The 23402-nt window shown below is 43.7% G+C and overlaps 2 protein-coding genes across 2 annotated transcripts; both read right to left on the bottom strand.

Moving 5' to 3' along the window:
• Positions 1 to 5194: 5194 nt before the first annotated feature.
• LOC137894844 (uncharacterized) lies at positions 5195 to 8475 on the bottom strand. The gene is made up of 8 exons (XM_068740319.1): positions 8320 to 8475; positions 7440 to 7609; positions 7180 to 7358; positions 6972 to 7025; positions 6843 to 6896; positions 6684 to 6767; positions 6518 to 6596; positions 5195 to 6028 (listed from the first exon to the last, which is right to left on the bottom strand). The coding sequence occupies exons 1-8, from the start codon at positions 8406 to 8408 to the stop codon at positions 6018 to 6020; spliced, it is 720 nt and encodes a 239-aa protein (XP_068596420.1). The 5' UTR covers positions 8409 to 8475; the 3' UTR covers positions 5195 to 6017.
• Positions 8476 to 10855: 2380 nt separating this feature from the next.
• On the bottom strand, positions 10856 to 21547 carry ndst1b (N-deacetylase/N-sulfotransferase (heparan glucosaminyl) 1b). The gene is made up of 14 exons (XM_068740200.1): positions 21002 to 21547; positions 18591 to 19073; positions 17983 to 18070; positions 17501 to 17655; positions 16992 to 17177; positions 15623 to 15751; positions 14102 to 14284; positions 13690 to 13786; positions 13150 to 13273; positions 12158 to 12332; positions 11804 to 11974; positions 11449 to 11558; positions 11116 to 11218; positions 10856 to 11013 (listed from the first exon to the last, which is right to left on the bottom strand). Exons 1-14 carry the CDS (start codon positions 21545 to 21547, stop codon positions 10894 to 10896), a joined length of 2670 nt encoding a protein of 889 aa, XP_068596301.1. The 3' UTR covers positions 10856 to 10893.
• Positions 21548 to 23402: the final 1855 nt, after the last annotated feature.

Raw genomic sequence — 23402 nt, 5'->3', positions numbered from 1 at the left:
GACATAATATTTTAGAGTTAGGATTCATCATTCTGTTGCTGTTGGAAAATAAAATGATGCAAGTCCTGATTTGTGTCATTAATGAAGCATTCCTAAAAATGGCTGCTATCGCCACCTTGATGGTATTTTTATTTTTGTCTTTATTGCATCCTCTGACAGTAACGGTATTATAATTTCAGACTATTTAAAACATGAAATATATGTTGTTGATATCCAATAGATGGTAAAGAGTTTCTTATTACTAACAGGATGTACTGATGTGCAAATATCTGTCGTGCTCCTTCCTATGGTGATGACAGTTCAGCCATCGGATCGCCCCGTACAGCTAGAGCGTCCTTCAGCTCAGCCAGTGCTGGAAAAAGAAGAACAATCTTTTGGCGTTGCTGTTTACCCTCCGACGTTATGCTTGGGATACGTTCTATCAGCGATCGAACAGCCAGGGAGGCAGAGGTTAGATGGCACACTGACCTTTACGGAGTCGTTTGCTGTCGGCCTGCAGCTGCTGGTTCTGGGCGGACAGATGGACGGCGTCCTGCACTGCCTCCAGCAGCAGTCTTCTGTATCTGCCCTCCGACAGCTTCCTCTGCTCTTCACTCACCTGATGAAACACTCTGAAAACCTAGAGGCCAGTGAAGATAACAATAATTATCTATATTCGTTACTGAGCAAACCAACGCTTTCATACTGCCTTTTCTTCACTTTGCTGTATTTCAGTCACTTTTGTTGTGATGACTTGAAACTTACTTCTTCTTGACGTGTGGAACCTCTGGTAAATTCTCCTGTGCATTTTTCTCATTGCATTCATTGCTGCCACCTCTACCGGTTTCTTATATCCGATGTAGGAGACCTATCCCTCTTGCTTAACTGTATGATTTCGGGGCTGAGACCATGTTAAAGAATGTTTTCTGCATGGGACTAATTCTAGCAATTTGTGCAAACTCAAGTCACGCTCAGGATTGTGTTGCATTTGAAATCAAAAGCACGCTTCAGCAGCCTCCTGCATGCCGCCTGGGTCACTTAATCTATAGTATCTATTGGTGAAGCGCATTCGCTGGGCCGACAAACTTTCCTCACCTGCAGGCTCTCCTCTCTGAGACGTTGCAGCTCTGTTTGATGCGTGTGATGTTGATTCTGCAGGTCCTTCTCAGCCTGCTGGGCCTCAGTGCGCAGAGCCTCTATCTGCAGCACGAGGACCTGCCTCTCCCTGGTCAGCACCAGCAGCTCTCTCTGGGGGGCTTCTGTCTGACAGGAGGATCGGATAAAACCGTTAAAAAGAGTCAGAATACTGCAGTTGAGATATATCGCAGCCATGCATCTCATTGTCTCACCATTTCCTGTGCCAAGTTTTGCTCTATTTTCTCCACCTCCTCCTGAATGAATCTCTGACACTCCTCCTTAAGCTGCCTCCTCCGCTCCTGTGCTTCTTTATATTCTCGCTCAGACTGAGCCTTGATAGGGCAAGCGTGTTAGTGTGGGTTTCAACTCTGCAGGTTCTATCTAAACAGGTGTGTAAGTGTGCAACCTATTTCAGATGGCAGGAGTTCGATGAAGTGCCGTTACCTGTAGCTGGAGGTCAGAGTTCACTGCAGCGGCCCCTTTGCTCAGCGTCTCCTCTCTGAGAGCGTCCCGTAGCTGCTGGATTCTTGCCACTCTCTCTTGAACTTTCTCTGCATTCCCTTTTCCGTCTTTGGACACGAGAGACAAACACGATAACGCTGTGGCGCCTCCATTCAGTGTAAACCCTCTTCATGGTTGCAGCAAATGACCTCTGATGTGTTCTTCCATTTGCTGTTTCAGCAGCTCTCGTAAATATTTCATTTTGTCCGGGCCTTCTCGATGATCGCTGTCGTGCCTGTTGCTGTTCGGGAATTGGTGACTCTGACACATCAGTGCAAAACATAGATGGATGCACACGTAATCACACATGATGTCAAAGCTGTGAGCAAAAACAAGCATTTTCAGTAAAAACCTGCGTCTTGTCTTTTATATTCTTTGACTTTTTCCTTCTCTTCTCCCAGGACTGATTTTTCACGACCTGCCGGTGACGTCGCATCGTTTAGTCCGGCTCTGAGCTTGTCGCAAAATGTACCACGTGTTGAGGGTAAATGATTTACCTGCAGGTTCTTGGTCAGCTCCGCCAGCCTGTAGGTGTCGTGAAATTCGTTTCCCCCCTGTGACATCATCCGGGTTCTCAGGTCCATTATACTGTATCTGATTTCTTGCTCTGCTGCTCTTGGACACCAGTGATTAGGGGTTGCCTTGGTTACCAAACGTCTGGCTTTCTGGGCCAGAGCTAAATCCGATGGAGTCTCGTCTGCTAGAAGACCTGGTGGGTAATAACAGCAGTCATTGCTGGCTCAAGGAATGGTTGCTGTTGGGGGTCAGTCGACCCTGAAGGGCCACTTACCATGAGGGTGGATACAGTAGATGAGGACGGTCCTGCTGTTTCCTGTTAATGACTCGCGCAAGAGGAAGTCGAGGAGTTTCTCATGTGTCGCGCCTTCACTTTGGGTTTGGTCCAGAGCCTTCACCAGCGGGCTGACCCTGGAGAGCATTAGCATTCTCTGATGCCTCATGCTGTATAGTCATTTTGCTGGTCGGCAAGAAATCAACATGATTTACAAACTGTTTTCTAAGGTGTTACTGAAGCTGTTGTACAGAAACACACACAAATCTGCAGGGGTAATAAATGTGTACGGGTATAAATGATCCATTTGCAAAAGTTAAGGACATCTTTCAAACAACGGTGTCTATGTAAAGGAAAACTTATCTTTGCCGTTAACATGACTTCATTAATAGTTACATTTCCAAGTTGACATTGACGCTTGTCATAGTAGGAAAAGTACGACTGTTACTAATAACATGACATTACTCTGTCCCAGTGAGGCAGTGAAGCCAGCAGACAGCAGGAGGCGTTTGCGCCTCTGACATGTCAAATACATCTGTTGTAGCGGCAAATGTAAAAAAATAAAATCCTAGGTAAAGGTCAATAATGTGTTTTTGACCGTTTAAACCACCAACTGGCTGAGAAATGACCGACTATAATCCAAATACGTTTACATGAATTAGACTTTGTTCAACGGCAGGAATCCATTGTGTTTAACAATGTATCAAAAAAAGCCTTAAATGCATGTTGTTCTCAAATCAACTGGGGAACAGAGCAGTGCTTTTAACATTCAGTGTACGATTAGGATTTCAGAGCAGCTTCTCTGGCGCTTATCAGAACTCCGGCTGCATGCGGGTGAACGACTGACCCCCCGAGGTCCGTCCTGCTGGCTCCCCCTGCCAGGCAGAACAGCTGCAGGCTGCAGCGGTAGACCTCTGACGGCACCTCCTCTGGAGGAGGCTTCCATTCGACTGTCACTGAGAACAGGGAGCTGCATCTGGAGAGGGGGGGGGGGGGGGAGCACACGCCATTACACAAACAGCAACCTGTTTGTGTACACAAACAGCAACCACACCCGTCAACCAAATGGGATAAAGAAAAAAAAAAGACTTGGCTCTATTGTGATTGGACATTTTGATTAACCCATTCAGAAGTATCAGAAGTAATGGATTAGTTTACTTGACCAACCTGCTGGAAACAGAGCCTCCAGCCTTCAGCGCCTCCCTGCACATCTCATACAGACTGTAGGCTTCCTCTGCTGAACACACACACACCTCACACACACCTCCCACAAGACTGAGAATACAGACAAAGAGGAGGAATCAGTTAAACTGCGTGGACAATCCATTGATATGCATTTTTATCAGTTGTCCCTGTCTGGACTCACGTTCCAAGGACAGGATGTGTTACAGGTTCTGGAGTCTGTCTACTGGGACTCAGGAGATCCACAGCACTGCCATCTGGATAAAACTAATAATCAGAAGTAGAAACAAAATGAAACTCATCCTTTACCTTACCCTGTCTGAAATGATGTATGATTATTGCATAGGTGGACAAACCTGCAGGAAGGACACAGAGACAAACAAGTCCTCTTTGGACAATATACGACTAAACAGATTTGTCAAGACCTGAGACAATTCAGAGAAGGATTTATGGTGAGACGAACAAAAAAAGCACAAATCAATAAAGTAAAAAATCAGCGTTAATAAATCTTGGGCTCCACCTGTTTGATGAGACAATCAATCAGAGCGCTGCTATTCTCCACGGAGGCGCCACATATCAGCAGAGCACCGTTATAGCCAGTGGATATGGACTCAGCGAGAGGCAGCAGGAGCTCAGAGTGGAAACTCTGCAGGATCATATGCAGACTTTTAGTTTCCCAGGACTGTGTGTGTTGACTGGAGGCCAGCGGAACGTACCTGCACGTTGTCAGCAGTCACCACCTGGTCAAAACAGAAGGACGTTGCCTCCTAAGAGGAAAGCAAGCGTATAAGCCATCAGGAAGCAATTAGCTGAATATTGATTGAAGCAGTGAGTGAATTGAAATGGGTTACCTCATCCTTTCCTGATTTGTAGGCCACACCATGCCCTCCTTCACTAGTGACCACACATTCTTTCCCTTATGTGCAGTGGAAAACAATTTAAACTCCTAACAGCAGCATGGCTAATTCACTAATTTGATATTTTAGTCTTTGCTTTACCTGGAACTGGAACAAGCACGACTCCAACTCTTACAGTTTCAGCTCCCTCACACAGTGCAGAAGACATTAATTTAATATATATATATCAGTCTTATTCCCCATCTGCTTTGTCTTTACATCTTGATGCGGTTGTGAAAATGAGATACTCACCGGTGCGTTCATGTCCGCCGTGTCCATCCAGTGCGAATGTGTCGCATGGCCTCCGAGTCCTCCAGGTTTCATTTCACCTGAGTTATTCATGAGTCAGAATCTGCTTTCACTGTCCAGCTGATCAGGATGTTGTTACCAAGACGGGTAGAAGAGTCAGAACGGAGGCTAAGCATAGAATAGTTCTAGTTTATAGATCATTTTCTAAGAGTGAATGTTATTATGGCATTATGTAACAGAAAGGGATCAAATCAATGAAACAATCCGGACAATGTTCATTCACTGAACCGGAAATAATACAATAACCAGGTTATTACAGCTATCGAGTCACAATCTTATCAAGTTCATGTTTATTTGAACTCACCAAATCTTTTTTTTGTGTGCATTTATGAGCGCTCAGAATTTAGAACATTACAATGAGAATGTATAAATAACAAACAACAATGCAAACAGTGTCCCCTGTAAAAACTTTATTTTGCATTCTTTAGAAACACCTACATAAGAAAGTACTCACTCATATATGGCAATAGGAGTTCAATTAATACATTCATTAGAATTGATTGCACGTAAACTCAATGTGCTTCCCGTCACTTTATCCAAGTTCAAAACAAAAATAACAGTTGAGTTATAACTGGGGTTTCATTTTAAAACATCTTTTTGAAGAAACTGTGACTCAAAAACTCCATAATCCTCAGACCTCATTGTTTGCAGTTTTATTTAAAATAAAGAAATATGAAAACTGTGCAGCCCTACATTATTATTGTAATTATTATTATTGACCTAAAGTGAACCTGTTCCAGAAAAGAGGCTGATTAATTGATTTTAAACATATTTTTCCGATGCTGAATGCATCAAAGTTCCCCTCAGCTCCATTGCCATAGGCATCGGGTGATATCTCAGAGATAGCCATTCTAACACTTCCTTAATATCCAAATATATATTAAAACATTTAGGAGAAACATCCCATGAAACATTCTTCAGAGATAAACATGAGATAAACACATATACTTTATTAAACTGTAGATAATGTGGACTTCTAAGTTAGATTTCATTTGAGGATACTCTCAAATTATTCTGAAGTAAAATATAATAAAAAGGTCAAGTATCAACTTAGCAAACCAGTGCAGATATATATATTTTTTTATCTCAAGCAGCCAAGAAATAGATAGAATTAAGAGATTTCAGAGATTATAAAGGGGAAACATTGATGGATTTGAAGCCGTTAGCATCCTGTGTAAAATGACTTGACAGCCAAAAGAAACACCGAACGCCTTGCTTCATTTTCATTCCAGTTCTGGAAAAAAGAAAAAAGAAAACATATGTACAACAAACAATAAGTGACTGTCCTGTAGCTCCAGCTGGGTGGTTTGAGGAGAGGAAAGGTTCAACAAGCTCGAATAAGTGTACTCATTTGATCCTTTGATATTACCTTACAGTTACCTTAGTGAAGCATAAAGTTTGGGGAATCACTAATTTGACTCGCTTAAAGGCTCTGCGTGGGTGTGTTTCATGTTTGAAAGGTGTAAGAGCGATGATTCACAAGGGCGTTACTGCAGCAGTGCGTCTTGGCTGAGCGTAATAATGTGTTTCTGTTAAACAAATGCTTTTGTTTGTGACAGAAAGTGAATTTCTACACTTTTTATCTCTGACAAATAGTAAATTATTACAGCTATAGTCAGTGAGCCCTGACTAGAAATATCCGAAATCCAGTATTTACTGTCAATGCACCAGTGTGAATCTCTAACTTTCAGCTAAAAAGAAAAGGAATGAATGCTACAGAAACCTGAAGCAGTTGTTGTGAGTTGAGGCGCCGGCTTTGCCATCTCCATGATCAGCCAATGACGCATCCAAGACTCGAATCTCTGCAAATTGCAAGAAAGAAAACTCCCATCAGATCAGTTCTTTCTTTACTGTATATAGTTTGTGTGCGTAAGTGGCTGTGGATTTGCCTGCCACTCTGTCTCTTTCATCTGTGATTTCAAGCTTAGCAGTGGAGCCAGGATGGTTTCGTTGAACGGTGGCAGCTGGGAGTCCTGAAAGAAAAACATGGCTAGAGCTCAGTGCCAAGGCAGTGCAAAGACCCGCAGGACAAATCCTGTCCAACATACCAGCTGCAGATCCTTCACTTGTTGCTCCAGCCTGGAAACAGTGTCCTGCAGCACCTGAAAGAAAAACATGGCTAGAGCTCAGTGCCCAGGCAGTGCAAAGACCCGCAGGACAAATCCTGTCCAACATACCTGCTGCAGATCCTTCACTTGTTGCTCCAGACTGGGAACAGTGTCCTGCAGCACCTGACAGAAGGAAACCAAGGTGTCATATAGAGTCAGAGTGTTTCTTTTCATCCATCATACAACATTAGGACAATATTCCGAGTCCCAAAGAAGTGTGTTGTGCCACCTAGATGGAGAGAGGGCACTTTTTCCCAGGAGGCAGACGTAAACCTACAGTCATGGATGCTTTGGGTGTCCTGGCTGTCTTGCTTGTCCTGGTTGTCGGCCGTGTACTGGTTGACCTGGTTGTACTGGTTGTCGGCCGTGTCTTAGTTGTCATCAAGCCATCTGAGTCGAACTCTGACAGCAGAAGTTCACTGTTCATGGGGAGTTGCATCTTCCCTGGGGCTACAGCTGTGATTAAAATAAATGAATGTCATTGCAACAATAAATGAACATGTAGGATTGAATGATTTTTATTTCATTTTTTTTTACCAGGAGCAGGGCGGTTCAGCTGTCTGCTCAATTGTGCCGAGTCCTTCTTCATCATACTGATCTGATTCTTATGATCAAACAGCGTGTACAAAGCAAAAACCTGGCTGGACACCAGCAGACAGGCCAGGGTTGTCAGGCCTGCCACCTTCAGAGCACGACTGTTGGAGCCGCTGTTAGAAATATGATGAAGAGAAATTGGAGAAGTTACTCCAATTTACAAAAGTGCACTGGGCAGCATGGTTGTTCTGATGCTGTGCTCAAAGTGTCACACAGAATCCGTTCATATGTAATCCAGCAGTGTGATTCTAAAACTAAATGAATGTCGGAATTACATTTATACCTATATTAATGATGGCACAAAAAAAACAAGCTATAAAAAAATAGTCCGCCTTTTTCTTATATTCGGCCAATGGAATGTGAGGATCACTTGTTACTAGGTAGACAACTTTCCCTGATTTAAGGAAGTTCAAATCTAAATTAGCTCTACGATTTAGAGCTAATTTATGATTTACAACGGTGCAGTTTCTTAAAGGGGAGAATGCCACAACAAAACATACATTCAGTTACACCATATAACAAAAATGAAATCAGTATGAATTATCATGAATTCTATGTATGGATTCAATCATATCTAATACGGCAGAGATTATCACATGTAATGGCAAGATACTGTTGACAGAGAAACATTTAATCTTACCTTTAATAATTTAATTTTTATTTTATTTTATCTTTATCTTAGAGTAATGTACATTGATCAAATGTAACATATCTAAATATAAACCATTTCCCAGTTTTTCTCATTGATTAATCATGGAACAAAAATTTTGGTGTAACAACAAAGAAAGTTATTGACTACTGATAAAGGATAACCTTTCCTCACCTTCTGGATCTTGCAGGGGCAACAAGGGTTTCTTCACTGCCCGTCACATCACCACTGGCCAGGGCAGCGTGTTCTGGAGCGTTGTCCATCAGCCTTAGAAGTTTATCTTAGCTTCTTCAAAGAAGTGAATAAAAACACGATGGAAGGTCCGTAATCTCCAAGAAATGACTACCAGACGGGTTTATGAAGGAAGTAGAGGGATGTGGAAAGTCCCAGCGCAATGGGGTTTTGCCTTAGGCATTTTTGAATTGTGATTGGTTGAAATTATGACACCGTCACTTGTTGCTAGAGACCGACAATTCTGAACATGCGGCTCCTTTCATTGCATGACAGAATCAATATACCGATACAGTATATATATATATCAGTATATTCAGTCACTCCGACAGATTAGATTCATATGTGGTGCACTTTCATGTGTTTATGCATGGCCTACTAGAGGTTAGGTTTACTATTTATCAGAAAGAAAAAGACCCAAGTTTTTCATTGTCATAAAAAAAAAATCATGTTTTATCTGAAAAGAACCCATTATATTTTGGAGCGTGATAATGAAGACAACTTTCATTAACAGAATATTATCTTGAGTACCATTAACTGAAAATATGCTTCATGTGGACTCTTAGATGAGGTGTTTCTGTGAAATCAAAAACAAACCAGTCTAATTTCAAGTCGCATTCAAGGTTCACACACACACACCTACACACACACACACACACACACACACACACACACTCACACGGTTTTGTTCTGATCATACTCAAGCAGATAGAAGAATGAAAAATACAGTGGTGTTTTATTTGCAAATTAAAAAGCACCGACAATATTAGTTACACTGTAAAAATTATTGACAACAATTACAAATCTTTATCATACAGTCCAGGAGATTAGTACCATCAGTGATGCTATGTGTTATCATGTAATACCTTATATGGAGATACTCAGTACCTGTGTAGAATGGCTGGCAGTGAGGGAGGCATGAGAGGAAGCAATTATATTGACACACCTCTGCACAAGGCAGCAGTCCAAACTCCCCATCAGTGCAACCACTGGCATTTCACACAATGGGAATGGGCGGATATCGAGTGTAAACCCAAACACATTCAATAACTTAGGTCTACTGAGGATTGCGTATTTTGTACATTACAAAGTCTGGAACAAACAAGTGCATCGTTATTACAACAGAACATTGTACAAAACTATTGCAATGAGAGCAGCTTTGTGTTATTTACGCTTGACATCTAGTTGCAGTGGTAACACCTTGAATGACAATCAAACATCCGCATGGCCTCATTGGGTATACCGTTGGTTCTTCTGGAGGATTTCACCCAGACTCCCAAACCTCAGCCCTCTACTAAATAAAATGACACAAACAATAAAACAAAATATACAGTTTTGACCCCAAAAGAAAAAATGCTGAAAGCAGTTTTGAAATGCGTGTTCTGTACACTATCTGAATCTCCCAGGCCACGTCTAATGAAACACACAGTAGCTAGCTTATGATGTTCTTCACAGATTGCATCAGGATCCATATTGTTAGTGTGCTTTCCAGTAACCTGTTATATTTATTATGTTCACTTGAGTGTCTTAAATATTGTGCTTTCAACATCCGTCCGGCTGCACCTGCTGGAGCCAGTTTCAGACTGAGCTGAACAGTTTAACAAAGCAGGCTACTGGAGATCTTTACAAACCTTTGCAAGAAGAGATGAGCTAAGCCGTTTAAGTTTTGGTACATTCTACAATAATGCATCACTGTCAGCATTCTAGAAATGTTAGAACAAAAATCTGATTTGAGCAAACGAAACATAAAACCTCGTGATTAGAACCCTTAAAAGTCCATGTGGCAATAATATTTGAATGAAGATTCTGTCCTGGCACTTGTAAATGTGATAACTAGATTCTACCAAGGCCTATCAGGCGAGGCTACAACATGCAGCCTGAGTCAGGACTCCAGATCCCATCCCATAATTCACTTGTGTCAAAGGCATTCACAACCACTGTCTCTCTGTCTCTCTCTTTCAGGCTGTCATTCATTTAATCAAAGTCACCTGCGTGAATCTGCGCCGCACGCTACAGACTCATCGATGGGAATAGAAACGTTGTGTTCATCTCATTCCCAGAGCTGTCAAGACTCTCCCGTCCATTGAATTTTGGGATGAAATTCATGTGAAGAAGAATCAGGGAAACAGGGGTGTGATTATCCAGCACAGAAGGCAAACCCCTGCACCTCGCTAAGTCTTTCCCCTCTGCAGAACACAGTGGGGTTTCCACTGCACTGGCTGGTGGAGCAGAGGAGTTGTACGGTCTTTAAACGTGGGATAGCCATTCGTTGCTAAATGCATTTCATCCCTCTTCCGTGTCAACATCCACTGCTGTCCAATTCGACTTGGGATCAAAGATCATGTTAAGTTTTGAGTTGTGGTTGGGCATCCCATCCTCAAATCTGCCCTCTTTTAAAAACTGCTTTGGATCTTCGACACTTCAGGCCAGTTGAGCTGTGCCCCCCCCCCCCCCCCCCCCCAGAAGGGGTGTGCAGTGGATCAGCGCAGAGAGCTGTGGGCTCTTCCTGTGGTGTTGCTACCTGGTGTGGACCAGCTCTTCTCTGAGCCATCCTGGCAGTGGCTGACCCATTCTATAAAGCAACTTGGACAACTCAATATTGTGATCCCGATAATAGACCCTGAGGAACACCTGGGACTGAAACAGACAGAAAAAAGAAAGTTCAGTAAAAATCATTTTAAACAACATTCAGGTAAAATGTCAAGTATCTTAATACGAATGGCTTTTAATTGATCGTACCTCAGGGCCCATGTCAGAGTACCTGCGTCCTTTACTCTTCCCTAAACATTTGGTCTTCCCCCCTTCCAGTAGCTGACACCAGAAGCCTTTCTTAGGGTCAAACCTGCACATTTGGTCAATAAAAAAATATATAATGAACCCCATTACGCTCAGATCCACTGCAACCAATAAACCCAACCTATAGCTACATGCAGCATGAACAAAAACGTTCTCGTTTATTGTACGCCTTTATTAAATAGTAATAACAGAGAGAGATGTGATGGTTGTTGCAGATTCATGTTGGAAAGTTAGTAGTTGAATAACTTATATTTGGAGTTGCAGAAAGATACTCACGCTAGAATCTTGTGGTAGTTGATGATGTTTGTCAAGCCCAAATACTTCTGGACTTTATCCATGACTGAAGCAGGCTCAGACTTTAGCATCTGTCCATCCAAGACTAATAACTAGGTAAGACACATTAACAAATACAAATGTTATTAATTCACTGTTTAATATGATTATTTTCCAAGTTTGACAATGTTTCTGCTAAAAAAATTTTTTTATTTATTACCAATTGTCTCTCTACAAACTGGAAGAATAAATGTAAGACTTTTGCTGTACTTTCCTAAATTGAATGGACCATAATAAGGTCATGAGTCCAACCTCGCTGGGGTGGGGGGGCCTAGAGCACACAGGTGAACGGCTGTACCTGGCTGGAGTGGTAGTAGTTGAGCCAGCGCTCCAGGTGGGTGGCGTACCAGCCTGGCAACAGACAGCGATTCTGGAGGACCCGTAACTTGACTGGAGCATCACGGCCTGCAGTGATGACGTCATGGAAGGAGTATTTCAGCGCCACTGGGTCATCATGGGCTCTTTGGTGCTGCAGAGAGAGAGAATTGAGTGATTTGAGTAAAATGGGTGAGTCTGAAAATGACTTCCTAATTATATTATAATAGATTTTACTTTTGGGATCTCATGCAGAGGATTAACGGAGCAATGGGTGAAGTAACATTTCTAAAAGTTAACATTTCACATATCTGGCATGAGGTTGCCCGTGACTGACCTGATACCAGGAGTAAGCTCTGTCTGCTGGGCTGATGAGGATGGTGATGATCTTGGCTTTGGGCAAGAGAGCTGCAGCTCTCTGAGCAGCCACCTCCGAGTCAAAGTAGTTGGCACTCTTCTCAAAGTAGTAGTCTGAACTGGTGTTGGAGGGCAGAGGGAAGTACTCCATATACCTGACACACAACAAAGCATAATATTACAAACAGCCACTACTGATCGGGTCCAATCTACACTGCTTAGAGAAGGAGAATCTCTCTGTGGGTGGGCGGGTGAGTTTTGAAACACTTAATGCTGCCACACGTTGATAGCAAAGTGATGCAGGAAAAGTGGGAGCAGCGCCGACTGCATGTACAATTACATGTATATTCATGTACGTGACATTTATACTCCAGACTAATTGCTGCAATTGAGAAGGGAGAACCTGTAACAACCACATTTACATTTGAACAACATTATATGACATAGGGCATTGCAGTGAAGACTCTAATGACCCCTACTGAGATGCAGGCAGTCTCCTGGGCACTGGTGGCCCCCCCTCCTCCCACCAACCATCTGTCAGCACGAGTACTGTAGTTGCTTTTTCATGCTAGAACAATTTCAAGCCAATATTTAAAACCATATACAGGTCTCAGATTTTTTAAATCCTTGTACTGTTATTGGGGTCAATTTTGCAGTCTCACAATTATTAGTCTCCATCCCACCAAAATTAGCTTCCCAAATAATGCTACCTTTTTCTTTAATTACAATACTAACACATAGGTGAACACAAGATGTGTTCAATTATATGTAGACCTGTTCTGTTAGGATTCTAGCAGTCTGCTGCCACCTAGTGTGCACTAATAACCAATGCAGCAAAAACAAAAAAAGGAAAAGCCAAACCAAAGGAAACATATTGTAAGTATACAACTGTGAAGCACAATAACAACAACATTCATATAAAAAAGGACCTTTATAAATATACAGCACTGCTGAATATAGCGGGTCTTGTACCAGTCAATGCCTCTGTGGTAGTTGTGCCCATTGAAGAACTGGATCTCCTCAAAGGTCTCCTTACTGGGGTAGTTACTGGTCAAGTCAGGGTGCATGCCAAGAAACAGGTAGAGTGCCGTTGTCCCTGAAGAAGCAACGAGAGAAGAAGTGATGTAGACGTAACGACATACAGAAATAGGAGGACAAATGCAAGACATTTGAGGAAGTGCAGAAAGTGTAAAAAACAACAACAACAACAATCCAAAAACAAAACACAACAACATCACCTTAAAAAACACTGATACACAGCGACCATCTAATTTTCAATTAAATGATCCTCATCTCATTCAAACCATTTGTCCATGTTATGATGTGTGCCTATGTTATGATGTGTGCCTTAAGCCGTAGGCCTTCTCACGATTTTATTATGCTCGCATAATGACAATAAAGTATCTTGAATCTTGAATCTTGAATCTTGAATATCACTGCTTTCATTCTGAATGAAAGATTAAAACACTTCCAAACACATCCAGTAGGGGGCGGTGAAGTACTGCGTCTCACCCGTTTTCTGCGGCCCAATGACGAGCAGTTTGGGAAAGCGGTCACATGTTTTCTCTTTGGACCAGATGTCCTTGTGCCTTTTGTCCTCACACGGATCCTGTCGCCACAAAAAGACAGCCATCCTTTGTTAGAAGAACACGTCCAACCGGCTTCAAACGCGTATACGTTCGTAAATTCAAGAGCATTACAGCGTTTTATCGCACCGTTGTTCACTATTAGTGTGCTGATAATTCAACATTCTATTAATGAAATAAGATAAAGACAAAAGTATTTGAAGTATGCTCTTAAATTGAAAATGTGACAGACAGATGGATTGACTCCATTCCTGATAACCTGCTGCCCGCTTTGCTCATGGTGATGGAATAATGAACGTATAAAATAGGCATTATATTGATCGACGCTGTATTCTTACCTGCCAAAGTGGATCCCGCTCAGAGGGGAAGAGGCTGAAGTATTTATGTGCCAGTTGAATAGGGGGCAGGGTCTGCACCCTCAGGTTGGTCCAAGTCTGGATGAACGTCATCAGGCTTTTAAAGGTGTAGAGGCCGAGGCGATCGTTGCCATAGTTGGACAGATGGGTCATAAAGATGCTGACCTGTCAATAAGAAGAAACAACCAGAGCATTGGTAAATTAAAAGGGCATTACGGTTCACTTAATACGGTCTGCATTGCAGACAGAGTGTATTCACTTGTGTTCATTTAATTGATAAAACTTTGATTTGATATTCAACAACCTTTTTGTTCTCTCCCCATACGTGAGGCAGACAGAAGACACTAAATATCATTTAACTCTTACTGTGCGCCTTTGTCAATATGCAACATTGCTGACTGAGTCTAAAATACTGTTGACATAATTATTCTTATTGACAAAGTGCAGATAAAATATTATGCGTGTTTATATACTGTGTTTTATTTGTGCTGCATGCATCAGCGGAACGACCCCTGCAGAAGTATAGCGCCTGTATAATGCTTCGTCAAATTCCAGTTACATGTCATGTGTGGAAATGCTGATATTCCAGCTTGATTGAAAGGAGACATAAAGCAGCACGAGGAGCTTCAGAGACAAAGAAAAAAAAAGACAACCAGCAAACTGAAAACAACAAAATCACTTCGGCTTAAATGTGCATGTAAGCAGGCAAACTGACATCACTGAAATGCTTCTGCACAATTATCAAGACAAACCAACCATCGTCAAACAGGTTCCTCCTCGCAGGAAGTTAAATGAGCGTGTGCGATATTAAAATGTATCACATTCATGCAAGTTGCCAGCAGGTGGGCATGAATCTGAGTCTAATCCAAAAATGTGGAATTCATGTAGAACTGGATGTTTTAAATAAAAAAAAAGAAGAATGATATTAGATCAAGTTCAAATGATTCATTTATATGATATTTTTCATATTATACGACATCATTCCTTCCAGGAATTGCCACCGTATCTTGGGTGGAGGGGTTGGAGTGAGCGAGAGTCGATGGTAGGGGAGGACGTCGGACGGATCTCCTTGTCCAGTAGGTCTCTACCACTTTGACCTCCAGCAGAAAAGGCAGCGCATTCTGAAGGAGGCTGGGAGGATTGAGGCCAATGCACAATGTCCTGAAGGTAATACTTCAACAGAGACCGTCAGATCAAGAAGTTACAGTATTTTGATTGTAAATTTCCAACTTTCCATCTGCCTGGACAACAGCATGGAGAATTGTATTATTGTCCATGGAGACAGATAAAAAAAATAAATCTTTTTTTGAAATAAAGGAAATTTCAACATCCCACTGTGCTCAGATTAAAATGACCTTAACAGACACGTTAAATAGAAAGCACGCTCTCGACATCTGTTTGCGAGTCACCAAATAGTCACTGCCTTGCGTCATATTTCTGTTTATGCCAGCAGTTACATAGCGTGACAAATGCGCAACACAAAAGCCGTGCTGTGTGACTCACAGGGTTCAGGAGAACAGTCAGGAAGAGCTCTCCGCCATTGATGAGCTTGTCCAGTTCATTTGGACTGCCTGGGTAGTCTTTATAGAAGATGGTGTGTGTGAAAAGCCCACACGTCTGCCTGGGCAGCACCTGTGACGCAAACACACACACGAGTCACCAAACCAAACGGACAAACACATGAAATGGCTCACATTCAACACAATAATGATAATAGTAAAAAATAAAAACTGCATTCACTCTGCAAAGAGCCGAGTTGTCAGCACTCAAGCCGGCTTCCTCACACACTGTTTGCTTTCACTAATATTCATATTATGCAGCTCATCTAGCCAAAGCAAACCTCACTCCAAGCCTATATGGAAATTCATGGAAATGCGTTGACAGTTTTGAGTGTCTCGGGAACTGAATATCAATCACCAGTAAGCAGTGGAGATCGTCCATTCAGACGGGCACTATCTCAAGGACAAGCGAGCAGCTCTGAGACCACACTGGCCTGACTGAATGCCAATGCTACAAAGAATCTGGACTGAGACTGCACTGTTTCCCGTCAGCTCAAAGGTCAGCCCGGGACAGAAATGGTTCTGTAGAACCTCTTTCATGTTTCATCATCTACAGCATTGTGAGAACGCATGGGAGCCACTCCGGATTGTCTCTTTCATGTGCATCACATACGCAAACTAGAACATTTCAGCGAACACAAAACACAAGTGTGGCTCCTAAAGGGGCCATTCAAAAGGTGGAGTTACTCTTGTTCTGTGGATTGCTGTCTTTCTGAATGACCCCAGTTGTGCTTCAGCAGAATGTTCTACCGGGCCCTGAAGCAGCAAAGCCTGCCCACAAAATTGCAACTCCGGCCTCCATGTTTGACCATGTGTTGTTTTGTGGAAAGCTGCGTTTGGTTTGCAATTGGATGTAAATTTCTTCAAACTTTAGAATCACAACTCTATAGATTATTCACCCCGATCTGATACAGAAAGGTTGGAGAGGCACACACAAAAAAACAAAAGAATCAGACTCAGATCCAGCCCTTTTTCACAACACTAACAATCACTACTAATTAGAACTATAAAGCTGAACTCATGCAGTTTCTGTAGGATTACTAATTTCGATGCTTTTACTCTCCAGTGTAATTGCTAAAGAATTGTAAATGCAGCTATTTATCATGAGAGAATAAGACACCGAAAAAGACTAAAGAACTGGAGGTGGTGCAGATAGAAATCATTATTAAGTAAAAGAAGGCATACAGTATGTAGAACAAAGAACCATGAAAAGGGGGGGGGGGGGGGGCTGACTGTAGAGAAAGCAATGGACCAGAACAAGGTAACAGGACAGTGAGGCCTGATGGATGCCTGCGTGTCGAAAAACATCTTACACTAATGCCACTGTGGATGAAACCTCGGCGGAAGCGGGCAGGCTTCAGGTGTGGATATTCCTCTGTGCTGGTCACCTTGATGCCCCACACCTTCTTCCAGGCATCATACAGCTGCATGTGGACAGGGTAGACACCCGAGTGGTGGGGGGCCACAGCATAGCCCATATTAGTGGGGATTCCATGCTCCTGGAGTTTTAGAAAGGTGGGAGGCAAGAGGAAGAGGAAATGAAAAAGTCTGGAAAGGAAGCCGAGATCATCAACAACTGTCAAGATGTTCTACAAAGGTCATCGCATTGAAGCGTTTGACTCTCAGCAACAGCTGAATTATTTAACATTGTTTTTTACTGTTCTTGGAGCAAAAAGCAATAAAAAGATGTCAGAAAGAGGATATTTTTATGCTTTTGCTGATGACAGCGGATCATATTTTACTCCCCATAATGAGCCGGTAAACAAGCCCCCCCAGACACACACACACACACACACACACACACACACACAATGTGACTTACCATGGCAAAATTCTTGTTGAGCAACATCTGCTCGGCCAGCACGGACTGGTTGTGGAATAGATGGGGCTGCATGTGGCTCCACATGTGAGGGAACCACCAGAACTCCTTCACAGAGGAAAGCAGCAGGTCATCTCCCAGGTCCTCCTCTTCGGATCCTGGATAACAGAAAAGGATGGACATCCATTTTGGCAAGGAAAGAGAAGGTGGAGGGCATGGTGAATAAGATGAAGCTCAAAATGAGGGGAGACTGGAAAAATACAGGGTTCAAATGAAGTCGACGATAAAAGAAAAAGAGGAAATGAAAGCAGAAAAGGGTGAAAATACTTGAAAAGTAGTGAAGAACACGATGGATTAACAAGAAAGATAATAAAGTGCGTGAAGAAGAGTGAGTGGAGAAACTGAAGCATGCCAGTTAAGACTCTCAATCGAAGAATGAATGTAGTGCGTGGTCTCCCGGCGCTCCTTCGTGGGTTGTTTCTTACCAGCGTGAAAGAATTTCCCAGAGAACCCCAGATTGAAGGTGAAGTTGGGAACATGAGTGCGCAACTCCCTTTGTGTCTCCAGCAGGGCCTGAAACAGTGGGAGGAAGTGAGGAGGAGTCAATAAGCGCCGCGCTCACATTGGTGCAACAGTGCATTAATGAGGAAGCGTGAAGGCCCACATGCATATCTCATTGTGCAACTTTCCCTAAACATCAAACATCCACTCCCAGTTGCCTCACTCCCTCCTTCATTTTGTTCTTCTGATTCGTATGTTTGGCTCATTTGATGCTGGATGAGCCTCCCAGCACACACCCCTCTGTAACACGTGTGATTCCTTCCTAAAAGCCTAGCACTTAATGCTTTCTCATACCCTGCCTCCACATGCGAGGGTGGTCGGCTCCGAGGGGACCCAAGCAGGGAGCTTTTCAGCATTCCTTTATAAGCCTTTGGGCCCCTGAAATATTGATCGGCCTACTGGGACCAAAAAGCCGTCAATGCGAGAAGAAGGGGGTTGCTGTACATCATTTTTTACATTTTGGCAGAGGCATGTTGAAAGCAGTGTTTTCCCTGGCGACAAAGTTTAGATTCTCTGAAACACACAAACTTACCTTTACGTCGGGCACCTTCATGCGTGTGCCCTCTTTTCCAACAAAGATGTCGTCTATATCCACCAGGATGTAGCGCTCCAGGGACAGCGAGAGCCTCTTGCCCGTGAGAAAGGCCACAGCATCCACGAACACCAACTTGTGCAGCCAGAAGAGCAAGTTGTTGCCAAACAGGACCCTCTGGATCCCATCATGGAGCCCCAAGTCCTGCACCACCGATGGGAGGAGAGCAGCGTTCTGCCCCATCGATGCAACGCTCTCTGCGGATTGGGTTTTAGCCAGCAGCACGGGCTCGTACGTTGAATGGTTGGACTGGAAAACAGTCCAGTCGTCCCCGGGGAGGGCGCCCTGCAGGGGCTGCCCAGATCGAGTGATGAAGAGCAGAGGGGATTTGGGATTAACTGTGCAATCCTTGAGACCCAAGTTAGAGTGGAGGAAGAGGGGGAATCCTTTCAGCTGTGCACTCAGCAGGCTGTTCTCATTGGCCTGATCAAGAGAAAGAAGGATCATCATCAACCAGAGCCATGAAATGCATTTTAGAGTCATTATAATGCCCCCATTTCTCCAATCACGTGAGGTCAGGCCCACTGAAAGGTGGAGCAGCTTCTTGCCTGCTGTTCTCAGATTGCAGGAACCTTCTGTGCGGTTCTAATATTCAAGATTGAGGGATCAATAATTAATCACTGAAATGTACCAAAATGTATCGTATTCTGTTTTTGCTCACATCTCTACTCCCAAATACTCACAAGGTCCTACTAAAGTGGGGATCAAAAGTAATTTCTTTTTACCTTCTTAAAACTCAAAATATAAAAACATATTCATGTGATAACCACGATAAAACAGGAACATTTGATGAACGTTGCATTGAACAAAATACATTTATCATCAAAAAGAATAAAATGAACAAATCTCATTTTTAAATTAAGATGTTTTGTGTTTTCCCTTTGTAATATATTTATAGTGAGTTTTCTTTTGTAGTTAACATCAGTGTGAAATTTCAATGAATTCTTCTGAGGGCATTTAGGTGGTCTCTAATCGGTTTCAAACCAACACCCTCTTTGCAGGAGGGCATCTTTGTCCTCCTGACAACATCCCTCAAAAACACGTCTCAACCTTTTTTGGGCTGTGATCCTTAATTACTGAACTGCATTATACAGATACTTGTAATACAGGCATAAAATATAAAATATAAATTATAAAATATATGATCCACTCAACTTCCCATGGAACTTGTGTGGATAATGAACAACCTGTTCCCGTGGAGGTGGAGAGCCCCCCCCCCCCCCCCTGGTTTTTCCTGTCAGCTGCAATGAATGCCAAAACCTCGATGGCTTTGACATTGTGTCTTTCTACACTCATATCATCCTACAACAGACTCTGCAACAATAACTCCTTGTGCGTGCTACCACTTAGATATGAAAGTGCACCTACTCTCTACTTTAGTTTGTGTTTTTTAATGTATTTTGCTTGTTCCCCCCAAGTCTGGTTGACATCACTGGAGTCGTTGAAAGAATAAGGCTAAACTCGTCATAAATGCCACGAAGAGCACAATGTAAAAAAGGACTATAACAGAACAAACGCATGTAATCGTAGTCGGGTCTGCTCACGCCGTCACGGTGGGGGAAGTAATATTATAAGCCTGTTAGTGGCTGTTTTTTCATGCTGCCAACAGACGCATTCATGTTTGTGATTTGTTATAAATACTGCAATGATGCCTTTGTGCTAGCATGCTCATAGTGACCCCCCCCCCCCCCCCTCCACTGCCGTCTTCAGGGCGAGAGAAACCAGATCACACACAACCTGGGTAAGCTGAACCTCTCTCGTCACACAGGCCTCAGGTCAGTGGGATGCACACCCTTTCTCTGCTTCCTCTTCTCCAGTAACGCATGAATCCCACGAGGACTTCTTTCCTAACATTCACCTACTCAGCTGGACGCCACTGCACCACCGTTCTTGCACAACACATCTCCTTCTTTATTCTAACCGTGTCTCGACGGTGGTGATTAAATCCATGAGACCTGAAAACAGGCCTTGAGCAAAAAGGCTCCGCTTGGGATTACTGAGAGAGAGAGAGAGAATAAGAGAGAATGAAGAGCTAGAGGGAAAGAAAGATAGGGACAGAGACCGATGAGAAACTTAACAAAGGGGGGGAAACAAAAGAAGATAAAGAGGAGGCTGTAGTTGGGGGGGGGGGGGGGGTTTACGGAATAAAAATGAACAGGAACTAGAGAGAAAATAAGAGACACAGACGAGTGGGACTGAGTGTGATTGAACCGGGCAGGTCTTTTCAGCCCTGTGAATCCAATCACCTGGAGACGCTGAAACCAAACGGACAGGGCAGAAGGTGTGAGTGAGAGGACGGGCAGCATGGTGAGGTGTGTGTGTGTGTGTGCGTGTGTGTTGTGTGTCCTGACCTTGAAGAAACCGATGATGCCCACTCCATATTCCACACAGTACTTGTCAAGTAGTTCTCGGTTCCAGGCATCCAAGTTAACATACTTGAGAATGTTCTCATAAATCACCAGTGTGAAGCGGCCTCTGTCTTTGTCCGTCAACGTGGGCATGTCCCCCTTCCCGGGAGAGATCTCTGTCCGGTACCTGAACCGGCCAGACTCCAAGATGGCCACAATCTCCTGACCCAGCTGAGAATACTGGCTTTCCACAAACACCAGAACCACTGGATCTGTCCTGGCCCCGCCAGGGTCCACCCCGGGGCCTCCTGAGACACTCCGCAAAGGCAGCAGGCGTGAAGGCGTGACCCTCGGGTCATCGGAGTCTGCAGATGCTCCCTCAGCCCCCGACACGCCCCCTGCCGATGGCTCCAGTTCCCGTTTCACACCATAGAGGAAGTAGGCGGAGATGAAGACGCTAACAGTGCAGAAGAGGAAGAGGAGTAGCAGGGAAGTCTGCAAGGGGAGGTGACGGACCAGCCGACGGGCTCGTGTCACACATCCCAGCATCGTCTCGCACCGTGCCGCCCCAGTCCACTGGCCCAGCGATGCGCCTTGGGGTACAGTCTTTTTTTGATGTAGGTAATCGAATGGAGAGAATAAAGTTCTTCAGAATAAAGTCAGTCTCCTTCGGGTGCCAAATGCAAGCGGCGTTAAAGCAGCAGCAGCTACTGGAGACAGAAATGAGACGGTCTCACGCTGGCTCTCCCTCATATTGCGGCGCTGCTTATGTCACCATGGCAGAGAAGTAGAGGGCCTCGGACTGCTGGTTCACACGCAGGCCTCAGAGCGAGGGCTGACAGGCCGAGTCACTGGCAGGGAGAGATGATGGACGACTCCATCACCTGCCCATCATTGGAACCTGCCAACCACGTCCCGGACAGATTTCACGCCACTCTTTTGATTGGAGAACGATCTCTTGGGAAAAGGAAAGGGGAAATAGGTCATCTCAGCAGCAAGATTCCCTCAGGATCGACTCTCATTGCCCGGAAAACCTGGGGGGGGTGGGGGGGGTGGGAAGCAAGAGAGAATAATGTTAATGCTAAAATATTCAGCTTCTGTAGAATGTCAAAGCTGTTCTTTGGCTGCGTGGGATTAGCAGTGTGTGGGAGACTGTGCACACTTTAAGTTCACTCTAAAGCAGCCCCCGCAGTCACCTCGACAAAATATTAGCTGCCAAATTCTTCCACACACAAAAAAACAAAACAATAATCCTTCACTCGTACAGCCTCCATGGACTCGATGAGAGAAAAGGTGTCGAGGCGAGTAAAGCACGATTCAGGCCAGCAGGAATATACGCGACTGAATATACACAGAAATCACCAGCAGGGATCCTCTGAAATTCACATTAAATCCCAAATCAAACAATCCATTCCTTAAGTTGAAGAGCTGTCAAGGCGCAAACACAAAACCACACACACACACATAACCACTCATTCATAACCCTTGGTACACACTAGAGTAGGGTCACAACCCTCAGACAATAGAACGTGGCCACCAAACCCATTAAGACTCGTCGGACACAAATCAGATGTGATGATGCCTCCGAGGATTTAATTACTGCTGGATAGCATTAATAGCTTCAACAACATAACATCAGAACATCAGAAACTATATATCCGTCTGGAAACTGGTTTGATAATTCCGTGAAACGGAATGAGAATTACAGAAAAGAGTCAGAAAGAAGAGAATAAAGACTCCTTCATCTTCACGCCCATCTCATTCACACACCTTCAACTAACATGGAAGCAGATTTTTCAATGTTCGGAGAAAGGATGTCTTTAACAAATTCCTGAAGGACAGTCCTGCCGTCAGTGACCTGAACATTAATGCACAAACATTAACGCACTGCGGAAAAATCAATATTTATGCATCACTTAAACGTAAATCGCGCTCAGCCTGGCGGCGAGCAGCTTTGTCCCTTCTATGCTCCCCAGCTGATCTTAACAAGCTTCCTTAATTCCTTAAGTGCAATGGATGGGGGAAAAAAAAAAGTAGCTCCTTGTTTCTCTCAGCTGCATCCAAATGTTTTATCCACGGTGAGACAAAAAAAAAAAAATGTATCCAAAAGAGAGTCCCTGAAATAGATGTGGGTGTTCAGAGACAGCATCACAACACAGCCCTGGTCACTTGAAGGTCCCACCGGCACCTTGTTAGTTCGTCTCCGCTGAAGCCAGGGATTGTGCTGCGGCGTATCGGTGTCAAGTTAGCCACAAGAAGCCGCTGCTGCTGAAAACAGTGAAACAAAAGCGCAGACACGTTTAAACACGACACCGAGGCCTCACGCCGTTGTCAGGATGCTCATTATCGAGTCCTCCTCGTGAAGCCTGGGGAATATTTCTCATGTCGTTCAGCGGCTTTCAGC

Source organism: Brachionichthys hirsutus, chromosome 6, assembly GCF_040956055.1.
Source record: "Brachionichthys hirsutus isolate HB-005 chromosome 6, CSIRO-AGI_Bhir_v1, whole genome shotgun sequence".
NCBI classification, from domain to species: Eukaryota; Metazoa; Chordata; class Actinopteri; order Lophiiformes; family Brachionichthyidae; genus Brachionichthys; species Brachionichthys hirsutus.
The sequence above is the reverse complement of the archived record's forward strand: the minus strand, read 5'-3'. Positions and strand labels throughout refer to the sequence as shown.

What these genes read in the sequence shown, in the direction of transcription:
- ndst1b (XM_068740200.1), bottom strand. Translation starts at nt 21,547, where the DNA reads ATGCTGGGATGTGTGACACGAGCCCGTCGGCTGGTCCGTCACCTCCCC. An exon ending in TGAAGGTGCCCGACGTAAAG is followed by an intron (nt 18,071 to 18,590) that starts GTAAGTTTGTGT and finishes CCACTGTTTCAG; the next exon opens with GCCCTGCTGGAGACACAAAG. An exon ending in AACTACCACAAGATTCTAGC is followed by an intron (nt 11,219 to 11,448) that starts GTGAGTATCTTT and finishes CCAAATGTGCAG; the next exon opens with GTTTGACCCTAAGAAAGGCT.
- LOC137894844 (XM_068740319.1), bottom strand. Translation starts at nt 8,408, where the DNA reads ATGGACAACGCTCCAGAACACGCTGCCCTGGCCAGTGGTGATGTGACG. An exon ending in CACCCAAAGCATCCATGACT is followed by an intron (nt 7,026 to 7,179) that starts GTAGGTTTACGT and finishes TCCTTCTGTCAG; the next exon opens with GTGCTGCAGGACACTGTTCC. An exon ending in AAGTGAAGGATCTGCAGCAG is followed by an intron (nt 6,897 to 6,971) that starts GTATGTTGGACA and finishes TTTTTCTTTCAG; the next exon opens with GTGCTGCAGGACACTGTTTC.